The sequence below is a fragment of the Culex pipiens genome, chromosome 2 (assembly GCF_016801865.2).
Source record: "Culex pipiens pallens isolate TS chromosome 2, TS_CPP_V2, whole genome shotgun sequence".
Classification (NCBI taxonomy): domain Eukaryota; kingdom Metazoa; phylum Arthropoda; class Insecta; order Diptera; family Culicidae; genus Culex; species Culex pipiens.
In genome coordinates, this window is record NC_068938.1 from 142,887,419 (window position 1) to 142,906,357 (window position 18,939).

The 18,939-nt window shown below is 37.0% G+C and overlaps 1 protein-coding gene across 1 annotated transcript in view; it reads right to left on the reverse strand.

Moving 5' to 3' along the window:
- Nucleotides 1-18,939, reverse strand: part of LOC120431155 (protein stum) — a 100,918-nt gene that overhangs the window by 72,721 nt on the left and 9,258 nt on the right. The window contains exon 2 of the mRNA XM_052709110.1: nucleotides 13,387-13,968. Within this exon, the coding sequence (XP_052565070.1) occupies nucleotides 13,387-13,874 (488 nt within the window). The 5' untranslated portion in view covers nucleotides 13,875-13,968. The remainder of the gene's footprint in view (nucleotides 1-13,386; nucleotides 13,969-18,939) is intronic.

The window sequence follows — 18,939 nt, forward strand, 5'->3', positions numbered from 1 at the left end:
GCTGATTAGGGGGAGAGGGGATAATATGCACCCCCGGGGCAAAATGCACCCCCAGCTTTTCTCGGTTTTTGAAAGAATTTTCCGGGTGAAAAATCATAGAAATTGGAGGCTTAACACTTAACGTGGTATAAAAACAGCTTAAGTTATTGGCAAAACTTTAAAATGTTGTGTTTTCATCTAATTTGCGTTGAACTTTCATTTTGATTTTTGGACAATATAAAAAGCATTTAGAGCAATTCCAGCCCAAAACAGGAATTTTTTAGGTACTTTTTTCTCGACCCTCTCCGATTTCAATGAAACTTTGTAGACATGTTATCCTAGGCATATATAAGCCATTTTTGTGTATATGGCGCCAGTAACACTCGATAATGACATTTTAGAAGGGCGTTCGTGTTTTCAATATTTTTGTATTTCGTAATTTAAATATTGCTGTATCTCGAAGCCGTTGCATCGTATCAAAAAGTGGTCAAAGACAAACTTGTAGGAAATTTGACGGGTTTTCCGAAAAAAATACACTGAAAGAAAAAAACACTCCACTTTTATGAGATTTTTTGATTTTTGGGTTTAAAAGTCAAATTTGATGGTGAGCCCACGAATTTTTTTCGTTCAAAATTTTTGTGAAAATAGCCTAAGATGTTACTAAAGACTCACGAAAAATGCAGGATGGAGCAACTCACCTAAAAAAATACAAAAATCATTTACTGAAACTGTTTTTTTTTTTAAAAGTGCTCTAAACGTCAAAATTTTCAAAAACCGAACTCGAGAGTCGATTCTCCAGACAATTTTACATAAAAGTCTCCATATTGACCATTGTCCTAAGTCCAATCCTTGTGAAGTTACAGCGGTTTTAAAAATAAAAATGTTGAAAAAATAGGTTTTTTGATGGTTTTTGGCAATTCCTATATGACGGACTTGATTTTTCAGTTTCGAAAATATTTTTGCCGAAAAGCTCGTCCAATTTCCCATAAGTTTGTCTTTGACCACATTTCAATTGGATGTATGGGCTTACAGATATAAGCTAATTTATTACCCAGGTTACTTTACTACACTGAAAAAATGTTATGTTTGAATTATGAGCAATGTAATTAGCTTATATCTGTAAGCCCATACATCCAATTGAAATGTGGTCAAAGACAAACTTATGGGAAATTGGACGAGCTTTTCGGTAAAAATATTTTCGAAACTGAAAAATCAAGTCCGTCATATAGAAATTGCCAAAAACCATCAAAAAACCTATTTTTTCAACATTTTTATTTTTTAAACCGCTGTAACTTCACAAGGATTGGACTTAGGACAATGGTCATTATGGAGACTTTTATGTAAAATTGTCTGGAAAATCGACTCTCGAGTTCGGTTTTTGAAAATTTTGACGTTTAGAGCACTTTTAAAAAAAAAAACAGTTTCAGTAAATGATTTTTGTATTTTTTTAAGTGAGTTGCTCCATCCTGCATTTTTCGTGAGTCTTTTTGTAACATCTCAGGCTATTTTCACAAAAATTTTGAACGAAAAAAATTCGTGGGCTCACCTTCAAATTTGACTTTTAAACTTAAAAATCAAAAAATCTCATAAAAGTGGAGTGTTTTTTTCTTTCAGTGTATTTTTTTCGGAAAGCCCGTCAAATTTCCTACAAGTTTGTCTTTGACCACTTTTTGATACGATGCAACGGCTTCGAGATACAGCAATATTTAAATTACGAAATACAAAAATATTGAAAACACGTACGCCCTTCTAAAATGTCATTATCGAGTGTTACTGGCGCCATATACACAAAAATGACTTATATATGCCTAGGATAACATGTCTACAAAGTTTCATTGAAATCGGAGAGGGTCGGGTACAACCGATTCCCTATTTGACATGGAATTGCTCTTTATTGTTATTGTAAGCGTTGAGGTATATAGTTTTTGCCATAATCTTCATTATTGTGTAGATAGATGAGTCCAAAAATATCAAAAAATGCATTTTTAATTAAATTTTCTGCAAAAAGCGTGGTCGGGGCAAAATGCACCGCTGTGAAGCTCCTTTGTAAAAACAGCGGTGTCATCTAGTGGTGACTAGTAAAAACTGCTTTTAATCGGTGAATTTTGCCCCATGTTGTGGTGCATTTTGCCCCGTTGTTGTAGTGCATTTTGCCCCAATGTTGCGGTGCATATTGCCCCGCATTGTTGTTTGAAATGAATCAAAAATATTTTTAGAAATCTGTTATTTTTAAACAATTTTGAGGTTTTTAAAGACTTTTTTCACTTGGATGACGTTGAATAATAGTTATTTATGAACATCTAACGAAATTCTTTCAAAGAAATGCTGTTATGGTTGAGAAATCACAGTTTTTCCTTAGGGGGTGCATATTACCCCCTGTCCCCCTAAATCAAAGTTTTTAAGCAGCCAAAGCAGGAAGATTTTCAAATGAAACATAATTTGTGAAATTTTCTGATCTCATCGAAAAAATATTAATAAAATTTTGGAATGAGATTTAATATTTCGCCCTTTTTTAAATGAAAACCTTATTTTTCGAAGAGAACAAAAAATTTCACAAATGTTTCATTTGAAAACCTTCCAAATTCAAACGATAAATAAAAAAATATGGGCTGTTTGGGTGAGACTTAAAAAACATCAATTTTCCTATTTGTTTTCCTTTTATCCTTGGTATCTTAGCGACCAGAGGTCTAATCTTCAAACCCAATTCAAACCATCACAAGTTATTGCAATTTCACGAAAAAAAATGTTTTGAAAAAATTGTTCGATGTCGATCATGGTCAATCAAGGTCAGATAATGAAACAAAAAGGAAAGCAAAGATTCACCGACTTGGATAAATACGACGAGTGATGAAAAAATCTAGTTTTGAAACGAGTTCCATGCAACGTTTTTTGCCATTCCGAAAAACACCCTTTGAACAGAATTATAGGACAAATGTCCATGCATTGAGTCAATGAATCGTTTAAATAAAAAAAAAATGTTGAAAAGTATAACTTTTCCTAACAAGTGCTGAAAAGTTCAACTTGTCAGCATCCATTTCAGTTCTGAAAAGTAGAACTTATCAGCATTTGTTTTCAAAAGGGTTACTATTCGATTCTTTTATTTTTGGTACAGAAATGTAGGCTGTTTCGTCAATCAAGAATGTCAGGAAAAGTAAATAGTTTCACGACGGAATCGCAAAAAGTAACTTATAAAACTTTTTTTTTGTTTGATCTAGAAATTTCTAAAATTTAGTTTTCAGGCTAACAGCAAAAACAAGTTTTTGCTATTCCGGAAAAGACTTTTGTATAGGATTTTCGGTAAAACGTTTGTATCCCCGCTTTACTTTGGCATCAACTCATAAACCAAAACTTACTTAATCCACCTATGTGGTTGGAGCCTTCCTCACTTATTACCAACAATGGCTGATATGATGGAATTGTACAAAAATTTCATCTATTTGTTAGATCCGGAATAAAAAAAGTACATAAATATCACTTAAGTGGCCATACCTCGAGACAGGGTTGCCAGATCATCAATGTTTTGGACTCGTTGGAAAGGTTTTTTGATAACCAAACCAACGATGGGTCGGATGGTGGATCTGGACTTAGCTTACATGCATTGAAGTGAGATCCGGCATCCAAAAAGTACATCAATATCACTTAAGTGGACATATCTCAAGACAGGGTTGCCAGATCTTCAATGTTTTGAACTCGTTGGAAAGGTCTTTCGATAACCTAACCAACGATGGGTCAGATGGTGGATCCGGGCTTAGTTTACATACATTTAAGTGAGATCCGGTTTCCAAAAGGTTCATCAATATCACTTAAGTGGGCATATCTCGAAACAGGGTTGCCAGATCTTCAATGTATTCGGCTCGTTGGAAAGGTCTTTTGATAATCTAACCAACGATGAGTCAGATGGTGGATCCGGGCATAGATTACATACATTTAAATGAGATCCGGATAAATGTGAAAACACATTTTTATACATAACTTTTGATCTACTAATCTAAACTTCAATCTGTATAAAACTCGATCTATGGGACCCTAAACCAAGTCGAATGCAACAGGTTCGAGTCAAATCGGTTCAGCCAGTGCCGAGAAACATGAGCTAGTTTGTTGGTCACATACATACATACACACACACATACACACAAACATTTGTTCAGTTTTCGATTCTGAGTCGATATGTACACATGAAGGTGGGTCTACGACGTTTTTATACAAAGTTCATTTTTAGAGCAGGATTATAGCGCAGCAGTGAGGAAGGCAAAATACCCAAGTAACATTTTTTTCCAGGAGTTCTACAAGAGCTCTTCAAGATAGCTACAGCATAGCAGTTTGGACCGCGGTAGGATAAAATTCTCTTCAAAACTTCTTCAGGAGTTTGGACGAGTATTTGAAGAGAGTTTTATCCTACCGCGGTCCAAACTGCTATGCTGTAGCTATCTTGAAGAGCTCTTGTAGAACCCCTGGAAAAAATGTTACTTGGGTAGTGTCGAAAAGTATTAACTTTTGATATTTACAAATGCTGAAAAGTGAGTGCTATTATGGACAAACTCCTCCGTGTACGCACGAGTGCAAGCAGCAGTCAAGTGCTCAGTGCTCCATCGTTTTTTCGAAAATTTTCGCCGTAATTTATCGTGATTAGCCGCGAGTTTGCTCCAACAGCATGCCAAGGGCCGGCCGTGGCCGTGGCAGTTCGAGTGCGGCCTCGAAAAACCCGCGAAGTTCGTGTACCGGCCGTGTGCAAAAAGGTAAACAAACCAACGCCGCGTCGACCGCCATCGCGCCGGGGAGTGTGAGCGCCAAAGGATTCGACCCCAAGTTACTACACGCTAATTACCGCGTCCAGGATCGCAGCCCTATTAGGCTCCGTTCAGCTACTTCCGGCAATCCGTCGACCGATGGCGCTTCAACATCCGCCAACATTCCCACCAGTAACAAGTTCGCGAGGCTGAGTGACGAGGAAAGCAGCTACAACAACACCGACGGTAGCACTACCGACGACGACGACGACGATGGTCGTGCACGGAAAAAAGTGCCGACGCCAAAAAAAGTACACCCAGAACTGGGCATCGGCACACGAGAGGATAAAGAGCACGATTCGGTAGTAAAATGGTACTGTGTGCGGACGGAGAGGATAAATCTCGAAATTACCGAGAGTACTTTACTCATGGTTAATTTTCCAAAAAAGTTCATCTTTAAAAAAACAAGTACCGGTACCGAGACTTGAACCCAAGACCTTCGGCATATTGAACCGTGCCCTTTCCGTATGGGCCACCATGACTCGGTGACTAAGTGGTGGTCGTTTGTCCATATAAGCCACTCATATGATGAACTATTCCAATGAACGAATGAACACGCGAGAGGACTATACTCTCGCAATATAGCACTTTCCTCACGTTTCTTTTCTTGAGGACTATCCACTCGTTCTTTAACTTTGGGTGTAATTACTCCAAAGGAACGACGACCACCACCAATTTTTGTTTTGGACACGTTGGCGGACGATGTTGACGAGCAGCTGGAAGGCCTCGTGTACTGCCTCAAAATAGGTAAAGCGTCAGTGCAAGTGTTCACATTTGACCAAAAGAACTTCGACCTGGTTGTGGAGAAATTTAAGCGTAAAAACTTCAAATTCTACACATTTGACCCCGCGCAGAAGACCGCTGTAAAGATTGTCTTGCAGGGGTACCAAGACCGCCCGACCTCCGTCCTCAAGGAGCACCTCTCGGGTGCCGGAATAACGCCGCGAGACATAAAAGTCCTCTCGCGGAAGACAACAGTCACAGGTACACACACACTGTACCTGTTGTACTTCGACCGCGGCACCGTCAAGATTCAAGACCTGCGGCGGACTAAGGCGTTGGACGGTTTTTGGGTAAACTGGCGGTTTTACTCCAAAAATCCGACGGACGCAGCGCAATGTCACCGTTGCCAGAAATTCGGCCACGGCTCGCGGAACTGCAACCTCCAGCCCCGCTGCGTGAAGTGCGGTGAGTCACACCTCTCGGAGGTGTGCGTACTGCCACGAAAGGCGGACTTGGGGGAAAACGCAGAACAAACCAAGCCGCGCGTAAAGTGCGCGAACTGCGGCGGTAACCATACCGGTAATTACCGCGGATGCGTCGCGCGCAAGTCCTACCTCGAGGAGCAGGAAAAGAGGAAGAAGAAAGCAGCAGCGTCCCACCCTCCTCAACGAAGTACGAGTGCAGCCGTTCCTGCAGCTGGCCAGCGTACGGTTCCAGCGGACAACCCAGCGATCCCTCCTGGCTGGGGGCGATCGTTTGCCAGCGTGGTCGCGGCCGGTAGCGGCAATGCGGCCCAGCAAGAAGTCACCGGGGAAGATCTCTTTACCCTGCCGGAGTTCTTTGCTCTCGCGGGGGAGATGATGACGCGGTTTCGGAGCTGCCGTAACAAGGCGGAGCAATTTCTAGCCCTCGGGGAATTAATGATTAAGCACATCTATAAAGGATAAAAAACTGTGATCTAGTTTTAAGCTTTCTCTATTTCTATCCCCTTTTCCTAGCAAGTTTAGTAAGTTTTTTTTTTTCTTAATTTTTCTTACTCTTGGTAACACCTTTATTTACAAGCAATAACTGTTCCAAAATGGATTATGATGTAACACACAGCTGTAAGGAACTCCAAAACTCTGTTTTGTACCTCAAAAGAACTTATTGTATCTTGATTATTCACCAATAAAACCGAATTTGAATTTGAATTTGAATTTATGGACAAATTAGCACTGTTATGTTTAATCTAATCTAATCTAATCTAATCTAACCCTAGCGCAGCCAGTCTTTCGAGGGCATCCTGGAAAATGCCTTAGGTTGATTAACGCCTAGCATCCTCTTGTCATTATTAACAATTGCAGTGCCCAATGCAATAAATTGCTTTGAAACATCACAAACATTAAAGCGGCCAGGCCAACTGCGTAAAGTTTACCGCAAAGATGATTCTTTGAATTGGATTGAGTTTGAACACGAATGTTCAAACAACAACACATTTCTGAATCGACAGGGGAGGAAGAAACGTGGGGATCCCCCGCTCACGTTCCTGTTTGTAGTAGCAATAAATCGTTGGGAGCCACCAGCTAAGAAGTTTTGGTGCTCCCCTCGAGGATGGGACACTGTTATGTTTAAAAATGTTAATTATGTTATTTCGTCACAGCAGAATGAAAGGAAAAGTAAGTTTTTTCCAAAACGAAATTTTAAAAATCTGTTTAGTATTTAGACGGTAATGCAAAATTGACACCACTGCATTCTCTGTGACCGACTTAGTACAGCAGCAGCAGCAAAAAATCCTATGTTATCAGTAAACAAGCTCTACAGAAGTCTCTTGGGCTCGGCTTCCTTCCTCCAGTCAACGGCCCTGCCGGACTGTTGATCCCCAGAGCGGCGTTTGCCGTTAATGTTGAGGGGTTTCTGAGTCTCACCTCTCTATGTACTAGCTGCCACGCCATAATACAATTTTCATTCGGTTTATGCTAATGAGGACCCTTGTGCCGCTCTGCTGGAGAGGGAGGGTGGTTGGCATTATTAGCTAAGATTATATACAATTTCCATTGAGGTGGCCCGGCAGTCCGACGACGAGGACCAGGTGTCCACCGCCGAGGACATCTCCGCGGAGGCGAAGTTCAGGGAGAAATTCCTGGGGTATTTCGTCTAAGGAGACTTGATGAAGGAGATGAAATCTCGTAAAGAAGATAATGTTTCGAACAGGAAAAAAGTAGAATACAGTTTCCAATCGAGCAACAAGGTCTTAATAGAGGTTGAAAACGAATTTAAAAAAAAAATCTCGTTTCCTTCTAACAGGCCCCTCAATATCTTCGCATTCCAGGTTAATGGTTGAAGCCCGCTGACGATGATTTCGTCCATATTTTGGAACGTTTTCGGGCGCCGATTTTTTGGTGACGCTGACGCTGGACTGACCATCAATGAAGTCCGTTCGTCCGCCGGTTTGTGAATCCTTGGAGTTGGTCAATATCAATGACGCATAATGGAACGGCTGATTTTCGGTTTGTTTCGTATTTTTCTCCCCCTTTTGCAGTACACAATTTTGTTTGCTCTTCAATGAACTCCTTCGAGGATAACCGCGCTGCTTGAGCGTGAGGTTGTTTGGGGCTATTCTTGGACTCCTGATGGGTCGTAATTGAAGGTAGCGCGGGGCTGTCATAGCGAGAGGTACCTCCGAGAAGCAAGGTTGCCCACACTCGGCCGGAGATGGCCTTTTGGAAATGTCAAATGGCTGGATATTTGTGGGTTTTGTTGGAATTTCTTTCGTTGCTCCGGGCGGAGTGCAAAAATGTTTCTGCTATATTTGCAAAACTATTTCAGTAGCACTTTTTTATCGAATAGTTGAGAACTGTTGAAAAAGCGATGACGTTATCACCTTTCTTTTCCCGACGTCCGTTTTTTGATATCTCGTGACGGAGAGGCGGAACGACCCCTTCCATTTTTGAACATGCGAAAAAAGAGGTGTTTTCAATAATTTGCAGCCTGAAACGGAGATGAGATAGAAATTTGACGTCAAAGGGACTTTTATGTAAAATTAGACGCCCAATTTGATGGCGTACTCAGAATTCCGAAAAAACTTAATTTTTATCGAAAAAAAATACTAAAAAGTTTTAAAAACTCTGCCAATTTTCGTTACTTTTTTTCGTAAATTTGCGATAACTCGTGATGTTTATAAGCAAACCCCTTATGTTTATACATCAAAATTTTTGTAATTGTCTGCCCTACAACTTTGTAGAACATTGTTATACTCTGAAAAATAACACTGCAAAGTTAAAAAAACACGAAATTTAAAAATGAAAAATTATGTGTTCAATGAAAAAATGACCCTTCTGGGTCAATGTAGATTCGAAAAGTACATTAAATTTCCCTTAAAATGACATGTTCCAACATTTGTCTCAGTCCAGTAACGGAAAATGGGAAAATTTTTAAAACTTGTTTTAGTGTTTTTATCGATGAAAATTACGTTTTTTCGGAATTCTGAGTACGCCATTGAATCGGGCGTCTAATTTTACATAAAAGTCCCTTTGACGCCATATTTCTATCTCATCCCCGTTTCAGGCTGCAATTTTTTGAAAAACACCTCTTTTTTCGCATGTTCAAAAATAAAAGGGGTCGTACAGCCCCTCTGTCACGAGATATCAAAAAACGAACCTCGGATTCGTGATCAGGGACAAAAGTTATTCCTTAGGACAAAGACCTTGACAAAAACAATAATTTTCGTTTTATTTAATTTTTGTGTTTTTTTCTGACTTTACAGGGTAATTTTTTAGAGTGTAATAATGTTCTACAAAGTTGTATGTAGTGCAGAAAATTACAAAAAAATATATATGTCTGCATAAGGAGTTTGCTTGTAACCATTACAAGTTATCGCGATTTTACAAAAAAAAAGTTTCAAAAAAGTTTGTCGTCGATGATCATGGCCGTTCAGGTCAGCAAAAAATGTTTACGTAAATCGCGCTAACTCGTGATGGTTACCAGCAAACCCCTTATTTATACATATCATTTTTTGTAATTTTCTGCACTACAACTTTGTAGAACATTGTTACACTCTAAAAAATTACCCTGTAAAGTCAGAAAAATCACGAAATCTTAAAATGAAAAATTTTGTTCTAAATGAAAAAAGGACCCTTCTGGAGTATTGTAGAACATTAAATTTCCCTTAAAATGACATGTTCCAATTTTTTTTACAGTTGAGTAAAGAAAAATGACAGAGTTCTTAAAACTTTTTTGTGTGGTTTTTTCGATGAATAATAGTTTTTTTTTTTGAGTTTTTTGCAATAAAAGTCTCAATTTTGCATAAAAGTCTCTTTGACGCCAAATTTTCATCTCATCACCATTCCAGGCTGCAAATGATTGAAAACCTTTTTCGCATTTTTAAAAATTGAAGGGGTCGTACCGCCCCTCTGTCACGAGTTATAAAAAAACGGTCCTCGGATTTGTGATCAGGAACAAAACTTACTTAAGCATCAATTTTAACCTGTTTTGGAAAAAGGACCTTGCGTCTCCAGCAAAATGTACTGGGAACTTATTCAAATTGAAGAAGTCTTTGAGTGTAATTGACTTATCAATTTTTATTTTTTCATAAAATCATATCTCAAAATACTGTTAAGGGATATTATGCTATGAGATATTACAATATGGGGCATTTGTGCTATTTGTCATTTGAGAAAATTTGGCTTGATCACATTTATTTATGAGTCCAAGTGGAATGATTTTGGTTGTTTTTATGAAACCTCAATTGGGTCCTAAAATGAAGCTTAGATTGCTGATATTTTTGTTTACAGCGATAAAGCTTATTTTTCTGAGTACAATGACCCTTTGTACGACCACAAAGAGTTTAAAATGGATTTTTAAATCAATTTTGAAAAATTAACCTCGCGGTCCTTCTTGACAGAAAAGCTCCTACTTGACAGCTCGTTCCAAGGGGACCATAGTTGATCCATCGAAAAAATGTTGTCTTGTCAAATTTTTTTTGAGTTAAAGTGAAAAAAAAAGATTAGATATGGTTTTTAATCGTGTTTTTTACCGTTGTACATAAAAATTGACACAGAGCTTTAGTACCCAATTGTCCTAATAACTCAAAAAACGACAAAATTTCATATTAGACAACATTTATGTATTTTTGAACAGTAGACTATACACAAAAGGAACTACACAGGAAAAAAAATATATTGAAGGTGAAAAATTAGACTGGATAAACTTCTAGAGATCAAGATTTATTTATTTTATTTATTTATTCAATTAAGTAACGTAAGACTTCATGTCTTTTAAAATGTTACAATGTTTCAAACTGAGTGAGGTGGTTTTTGTTTAAGCTTCTTGCTAATTTTGTGTTGCTCTCATTCCCTAACTAATTAGTCTAAACGATTGAGTTCTTCTAATAAACTCTGCTTAAAACTCACAATAGTGGTACACGATTTGGTAGATACTGGTAATGAATTCCAGAAGACAATGCCTCTTGCAAACATTGACTGACTATAATAAGAAGAATTAAAATGAGGTAACAAGTAGTTTAATGTGCGCGTTTGTCGAAAAGGTCTTAATTTAGATAACAAATAATTAGGTTTTTTAGTGAATATTATTTTCTGTATTGTACAACATGATCTGAATCGATAGAACTGGGCAAAAGGACAACCAATTAGTGATTTTTGCAAGTGGGTAACCCTGGAGTAACGAGACAAATTGTAGACATATCTGATGCATGCATTAAGTGCGATACGAAGTTTGTTGATAGCTGCGGCCGAAGCATTAGTATATACAAAATCTCCATAAATGAAATGAGGAAATATTAAGGACTTAAAAAGCCTTGTTTTCGTGGCAGAGTCAAAATGTCTAGTAACTAAGTTAAGGCGTTTTAGCACTCCAAAGATTTTACCACATTGACTGTTTATGTGGGCATCCCAATCTAAATCAGATGTAAAGATAACACCTAAATTGTTAACTCTATTTACAAATTCGACCTGTTCGTTTCCAAAAAGTAAAGCAGGACAAACAATAGAAGATCGCAATTTGCTGAAAATTATTGCTTTAGTTTTGGACTGATTAATTGGCAAAAGGTTGTGTTGAGACCACTTGTAAATATTTGAGAGATCTTTGTTTATTTTATTTCTAATAACAGACAAATCAAAAACGGAATCAGAACAAAAATAAATCTGAACATCATCAGCAAACAAATGGATTGAGCAATGTTCTAAAACTAAAGGTAAATTATTGATAAAAAGAGAAAATAGTAACGGTCCTAAAATGGAACCCTGAGGAACACCAGATCCAATATTTTGAAAAGTTGATAATATCCCATTACAAAAGACAGCTTGACTGCGATGTATAAGGTAAGATTCAATAAGTTTTGCAGCTGACTCAGAAAAGAGAAAATCAGAACGAAGTTTGTTTACAAGTTTTCGATGTGATACCCGATCGAACGCCTTAGCAAAGTCTATTAATAACAGAATTGCAATTCCTTTTTTATCTAAAGTTAAAGCGATATCGTCATGGACTTTCAGCAAGGCTGTTTCTGTGCTATGATTTTTACGAAAACCAGATTGATACGGATGCAGTAGGTTCAAATCGTTAAAGAATAAAGAAATTTGAGTGTTAATAAGTTTCTCAAAAACTTTTGAGAGTGCACTCAATATACTAATTGGTCGAAGGTTAGCAATTGCAGAGGAATTACCTTTTTTCTTAATAGGTATCACTTTAACGGTTTTCCAGCCCTGGGGATAGATAGAGGTCTTAATGATGCTATGAAAGAGGTGTTTAATCAGCGGTAAAATTAGTGGAAGCATAATTTGTATAAATTTGATCGGAACACCGTCTAGGCCAAAAGCGTTGGATTTTATTGAAAAAACCGAATTAATAATTTCATAATCAAGAAAAGGTTTGAAGGTAAAACCATTTGGACAGGCTGCAAAAGTGGGTATCGTTGAATCATCCATGGTAAAATTAGAAACGAAAAAGTAATTAATTTGCTCACTAGAGATATCAATACTATTACTACATCGATTATCATCTTTGAGTCCTAGTTTTTTAACGTTATTCCATAGTTGTTTGCTTGGAAGATTTGTGTTGAATTTCTTTCTATCATGAGTTGATTTTGCTTTTCTTATCAAAAAATTGGTACGATTTCTAAGAATTTTATAATTCACTTTATCACTATCAAGTTTAGAGGATTTCCAAGTTCGATAGGCAAGATCTCTGTTCAACATGGCTCTTTCAATATCAGAATTGAACCAACAATTTTCATGTTTTATACGCATTGACTTTAATGGAACGAACCGATCATGAAGATATGTTAAGTTTCTCATAAAAAAATCTAAAAGAACATTAGGATTGTCAATACTATAAAAGTCACCCCAGGCAAAGTCATAAAACGCATTTTGGAGTTCAGCAAAATTAATTCTTTCGTAATTTCGTAATTTATACTTAGGCAAATTTCACATATTTTTAACAAAAAATCTGTGCACATCCCCACATGTACAATTGCTCGATTTGTGTGTTGCTGTGCTGTGATGATACATTTATTTTTTACAAGAGAAAAATTTCATATAAGTACTAATAGAATAGAGGAAAGCCTTCTAGATTTATAGTAATGTTGTATCAAAAGTATTCAAATTTGTTTTATAAATATTAAACCAGCATTCATCTGGCATTGAATGTTGACTTAGGCTGGTACAAATACGAAAAAAACGTTCGTTGAAATTTTGAAGTATTTTGCCCCCTGATTTGCGGGCCAAATTTGTAGTAGGGGGGGGGACCTTTGACAGAAACTTTGAAAAATATATGCAGCAGCTCTTAAATAAAAAAATAAAAATTGTACGGCCTGATAAAACTTAAGTCCGAAATTATATTTATAGAACCAACAATTCAAAAATGTCGTGAATTTCAAAAAAGTTGAAAAAATAAGTGTGACAATTACCTGCTCCCGGACAGATCCACCGCAATGCTGGCCGACTGCGTCCGTGAGAACCTCCTCATCGGATCGTTCACATAGTTGACCACATTTCCGGCGAGCGACGGATTCTTCGTACTCCCGCTCGTGCTGGTCGTCGTCGCCGAGGACGTCACCTGGTGGCGCTGCTGCTGGGCCCCGCTTGTAAACTGGTTAAACATCCGGTCCCGCTCGGCTTGGCGTTGCTTCTCCTGCTCGTTGTACAGCTTCGAGTGGTACAGTTCGATGTTGTTCTTGAGGTTCTGGTACAGATCGCCACCCTCGAGCAGGTCCGCATGGCGGGACGTCGGAACGACCGGATCGCCAAACAGGCTGCTGGTCTGGTCCGCGGAGACATACTTTTGATTTTCCACCGATGATGACTGTGATGACGTCGAGCAGTAGTAGTCGTACCGTGACCGTGGTCCAGCAGTTCCGGAGCGGTCATCATTTCGGTTGAACATGTTTATACCCATAGCATGGCGACGTGGCACGGCGTGGCTCAAGGTTATGGAACCGCCAAATCGACTCCTCGGACTCCTGCGGCCACTGTCATTATCCCGTAATCATCTGCAAATTAGAGGAAAGAAAGGCAAGAAAATGACCATTAATGCACACGACCGACAATGTCACTGGCAAAATGTGAGCCCATTTCGAGAGCCTTATCTCGTACGAATTATTTCGGCAATTTTTTTTTTCACCGCCATAGCTCACACAAGTCTTATCCCCGGCAAAATGAAAAGGAACCAGCTCATAACTTGACCTGAATCAGCGTAATTTCCCGGCTAAAGCATTTCGTCGGCGGGTTTTTTTCTCTCTGTTTCTGTCACGATAATTTCTTTTCAAGTGGGTTTTGGTTTATGTATTGCTCTTGACACGCAGAAAATTAGAGCTTTACTTTCGGTTATTTAGCGTTGGTTTTTTTATCACACCGCGGTTGAGCTGATTAATTACTGGAAAAAGGTACGAACTGTTTGTTTTCGGCGATATGTAACTCGCAGACACGCAAATTTATCACAAGATCCGTAGAAGCGAAATTTACTGAGCTAAAAGCACTGTTATTATAAAACGATTACGAATCCTACTAATCACAAACGTAAGAAGGAAAAATAAAATATTTTTTAGCTTTGAACAACTACCTAAGACTCATTTAGAACTGTTGCAAAAATAATAATAACACAATTTATTTTTGTCAGGTCATTAGCATTTCAAAGGTGTATATTTTTTGCAGGAAAACAAAAAAAAATAAACGAAAAATGTTTCTGTTCAACTGAAATCAATTTCTGAACTCGGGGCTGAAACATTGAAAATAATAAAAAATAAAACTGTCGGGAACGTAAACGTCGTTATAAATATTTGCAACCTTTAAAATCTTTTCATAATTTATGGCCGATGGCCGATGGCCGAAACCAAGAAGTAGGCCGAAACGTAACGAAGAAGAATTTTGTTTCATTTCTCACCGAAAAACATCAACTAAAGCCAAAAAACATAATTTATTTATGGTCGAAGATGGTGTCATTTACTCTTGGATAAATAGGGGTCATTCCAGGTCAACTGAGTACACTTTTGGACTCGACCTTCACCGATTTGGACGAAACTTGGAGGGAACGTTTATCTATCGATAGTTAACAGAAATCCCAAGTTTGGTGCTGATTGGACCATCCCTCTATTTTTGGCACCGCCCTCTTTTTTGGCGATTTTCTAAAATATTTTTTTTTCTTTTAATCATAACTTTGCAACTATTTGAGCAAAAGACTTTCTACAGGTTGAATTTTATAGAAAATTGTCCAAGGAATTCGATAAAAATAAAATTTTATCCCTTAAATGCCCACTAATATTATATTTTATCGTTTTAAGTATAAAAATTCAGTTTTGACCAATTGCTTATATTTTTATTTATTTTATTTTATCACCACCGTGTTCCCCGGACAATTTTACATAATAATCAATGTAGACTTCAAACTAAAATGAACTATTGACGAGATACAGCGATTTTACTGAAAAAAAGTTTGATTTTGCGCAGCACTCGGAAGTTCATGGTGTACTTTTCAACAAAAGGAATGAATCTCGCATAATTCGGTTTTTATATGTGAGAAACTTATTTCGGATTTGAATTCATAGGACAGAGTGCAGTGCAAAATCAAACTTTTTTCAGTAAAAACGCTGTATCTCGCCAATAGTTTATTTTAGTTTGAAGTCTATATTGATTATTATGTAAAATTGTCCGGGGAACACGATGGCGATAAAATAAAATAAATAAAAATATAATCAATTGGTCAAAACTGAATTTTTATACTTAAAACGTTAAAATATAATATTAGTGGGCATTTAAGGGATAAAATTTTATTTTTATCGAATTCCCTGGACAATTTTCTATAAAATTCAACCTGTAGAAAGTCTTTTGCTCAAATAGTTGCAAAGTTATGTTTAAAAGAAAAAAAAATATTTTAGAAAATCGCCAAAAAAGAGGGCGGTGCCAAAAATAGAAGGATGGTCCAATCAGCACCAAACTTGGGATTTCTGTTAACTATCGATAGATAAACGGTCCCTCCAAGTTTGGTCCAAATCGGTGAAGGTCGAGTCCAAAAGTGTACTCAGTTGACCTGGAATGACCCATAGGTTGTTTCTGGATACAGAGCCCACAAATTGCAATGAAAAATGAACCACGAATGCTTCTGCAAACAACAAGTAAAACATATTTTTTCGACTGATGCATTCAGCCGAATAGCTATTTTTTCACTGTTCAACGCATCCTTAAAAAAATCTAAAAATGAGATTTTGTTATTTTCTGTTATTTTTTCTTTATTCTTTATTAGAGGTGGACAAAAGCCCCTAGAGCTGTGTCTGGTATTATTCAAGACACTTTCTCAAAAATTCACAAAACCACCTCATCTTATCGCATCAACAAGTACACAATACTTGATCAAAAATTGACAAATTACCGTTATTGAATTTATTCTAAATAAATATTAGTGAGTGAGTCCATCTTCCGATTCCTTTCACAAATCTGTACAAAAAATTACCCCGAACCAGCAAATCATCAGCTCCCTTTGCAAACCCCTTTAAAAAGCTTGACAAGGAATAAATCCCACCAGCTTTTGCGCTACATTTGCGTTACCTCCCCGGTCAGTCCGAGAGCGCCGTCTTACCTTATTTTTAGGTTAACGAACTTCGAGCCACCCGGGTTTACTCGCTTATTGATCGTCCTCCCCCATTCGGGGTGGTAGTAGTGGGTACCAAACACAAGAAATGACCTCGTTTCGGGCCACCACGCGCAAAGTGGACTGACTCTCGGACAACCACTCGACTGACCACCGCTGGAACTAGGCGCGCTGCTGCTGGTTTACTGAGGGAATTTGAATTTGAAGAAATGGTTCGTAGCAGCGTTTTTTTTTGTTTTCACTTGATATGTTTGTAATTTTATGTATGTTTTAAAAATAAAGTATCCAAATTTTATGTAAAAAAGTAAATCTTTCCGATGACCTATATATGTTTGGGTACCAAATTTTTTGTAATTGAAAGACGCAACTTTTTGAAATTTTAAAGTTATCGCAGTTTTAATGAAAAAAGTTGATGTTTGTCTATTTCGTCATTTTTCCGTTTTGGCACGCTGCGCGTCGAAAAACACGGATTTTATTTTTAAAAAAATCATATCTCGGAATCCTGTTAATGAACTCCTCCCATTTTTAAGTATGTTACGTAAAAATGTTCGGGGAATCCTTAAAAAAATATTTCCTGACATAGGCTTTTTGGTCCAGACACCGTCAAAACGGCATTTTAAAGTTTCATTTGTTTTTTTCCATGCTGTTTTCGTGGGGAATTGCTCATATATTGATTTGTTTTTTTATAGTCTCTTTCAAAAAGCTTAATTCCTCATCTCTTTGAATGTTTTTAAGGTTTTTTTTTTCAATGATAACACTGGATATAGAAATCTACAAAGAGTAGTACCGTCAGTGGGGGTGAGATTGAGTCAAAGTATTTTTTTTTTTGCAATTTCTCAGAACCAATAAATTATCAACGAAACTAAATTATATTTGTAGGGTTGTGTTGGGGACATTTTACTGATACTTTTCTGAAAAAAAAACACATTCCTAGAACAAATTTTGAAATTTTGGCAGCTGTTTTAAGTTGAGGTAGCTTTTTTGCAAAAAAAAATCAATCTCGCTAATTTTTTTTGTAATTAATCGAAAAGTACTCATATATTTCAAAACTTCACATCCTATATTGAGGCATGTCAATATGATACCCTTGAACAAGTTACATTGGTGGATGACTTTTTTTAGAAAATTTTTAGTTGCATCTGACCCAATGTCACCCCCTCTAAAGTATGGTGGTTGTTGATTTATTTGAAACAGCTTTAACTTACGAAGTCATTCGCTGCCAAATCTAAAGTACCGTAATCTGGGGCGAATCGGGGCTGCAGTCAGCAGTTTTTAGAGCACTTAAAGCTTTTAAATATGGAAATGGATGTACACATTTTGTTGGTCTGAGTCTGTTCTAACCGAAACCAACCAGAAAAATCACAATATTGTGCTCCAACATGGTTAAAACTGCTGTCCCAATTCGCCCCATGTGTCCCGATTGACCCCAGTTTACGGTATGAGATTATGTCAATTTTCAAACGATTGGCATATAAGATAGATTTCATAAAACTTTGTTACTTTTAAAGAGAAATGTTGAAAAACTATTTAAAGAACACTTGCACATCAAAATTACTTAAATATCTCTCAAATTATTTTTGTTATTTATTTATAACTATATAAATAAACAACAACGAGAGGTGGGTCGTGTTTTCATGTCTAATATCGGATTGGGAAGTAAAACGTCGGTTTCAGGTGTAGGAGTCGTCTCCCTGGTATAAATACAAACAACAGACCAAACCAAACCGGTAGTTATCGCAATTCAAAGGTCTTCAGTTCGAATCTTGGCGTGGAATCACACTTTTTCTCAATAAAAGTTGAATTTCCAAAATACGTATTTTCTAATTTTTGATTTTTTAAAGTAATTAAAAAAGACATCTTTTATACCATAGTGCATGATGGTGCAATACTTGGAGCAATATCTGGTTCCGGAGTTATGATTTTTTGAACAAATAGTGTTTTTTTTTCGAAATGTTGATAAAAATGGATACAGAAATTATTCGTTCGATTCTCAATGTAAAAAAACTGAAACTTATGTGAAATTTTCTTGTCTTTTTAATAAAAAATAATGTCCAAATTTTAAGATCAAAAATTACTTTTGAAAAGGCTTACAAATACATAATTTACCTCATTTCATATTTGAGGCCAAATTTTCAAAAAATACTTTAATTGGATAGATCAGAAAATTTCAAAAAAGTTTCAATGTCATATTTAAAGCGTGGCTTTTACATTAAAAAAATAAAAATCCTTTTTTTAATCCGAAAATTATAACTTGAGGGTGCACTTTATCAATAAATAATTTGTTTAGAGTGTGTGTAAGACACCAGAAAGTCCCATACAAAAAAAAGAAGTCTCCCCCCCCTCTCAACTACAGATTTTAATATATTTACGAACCCTTTTT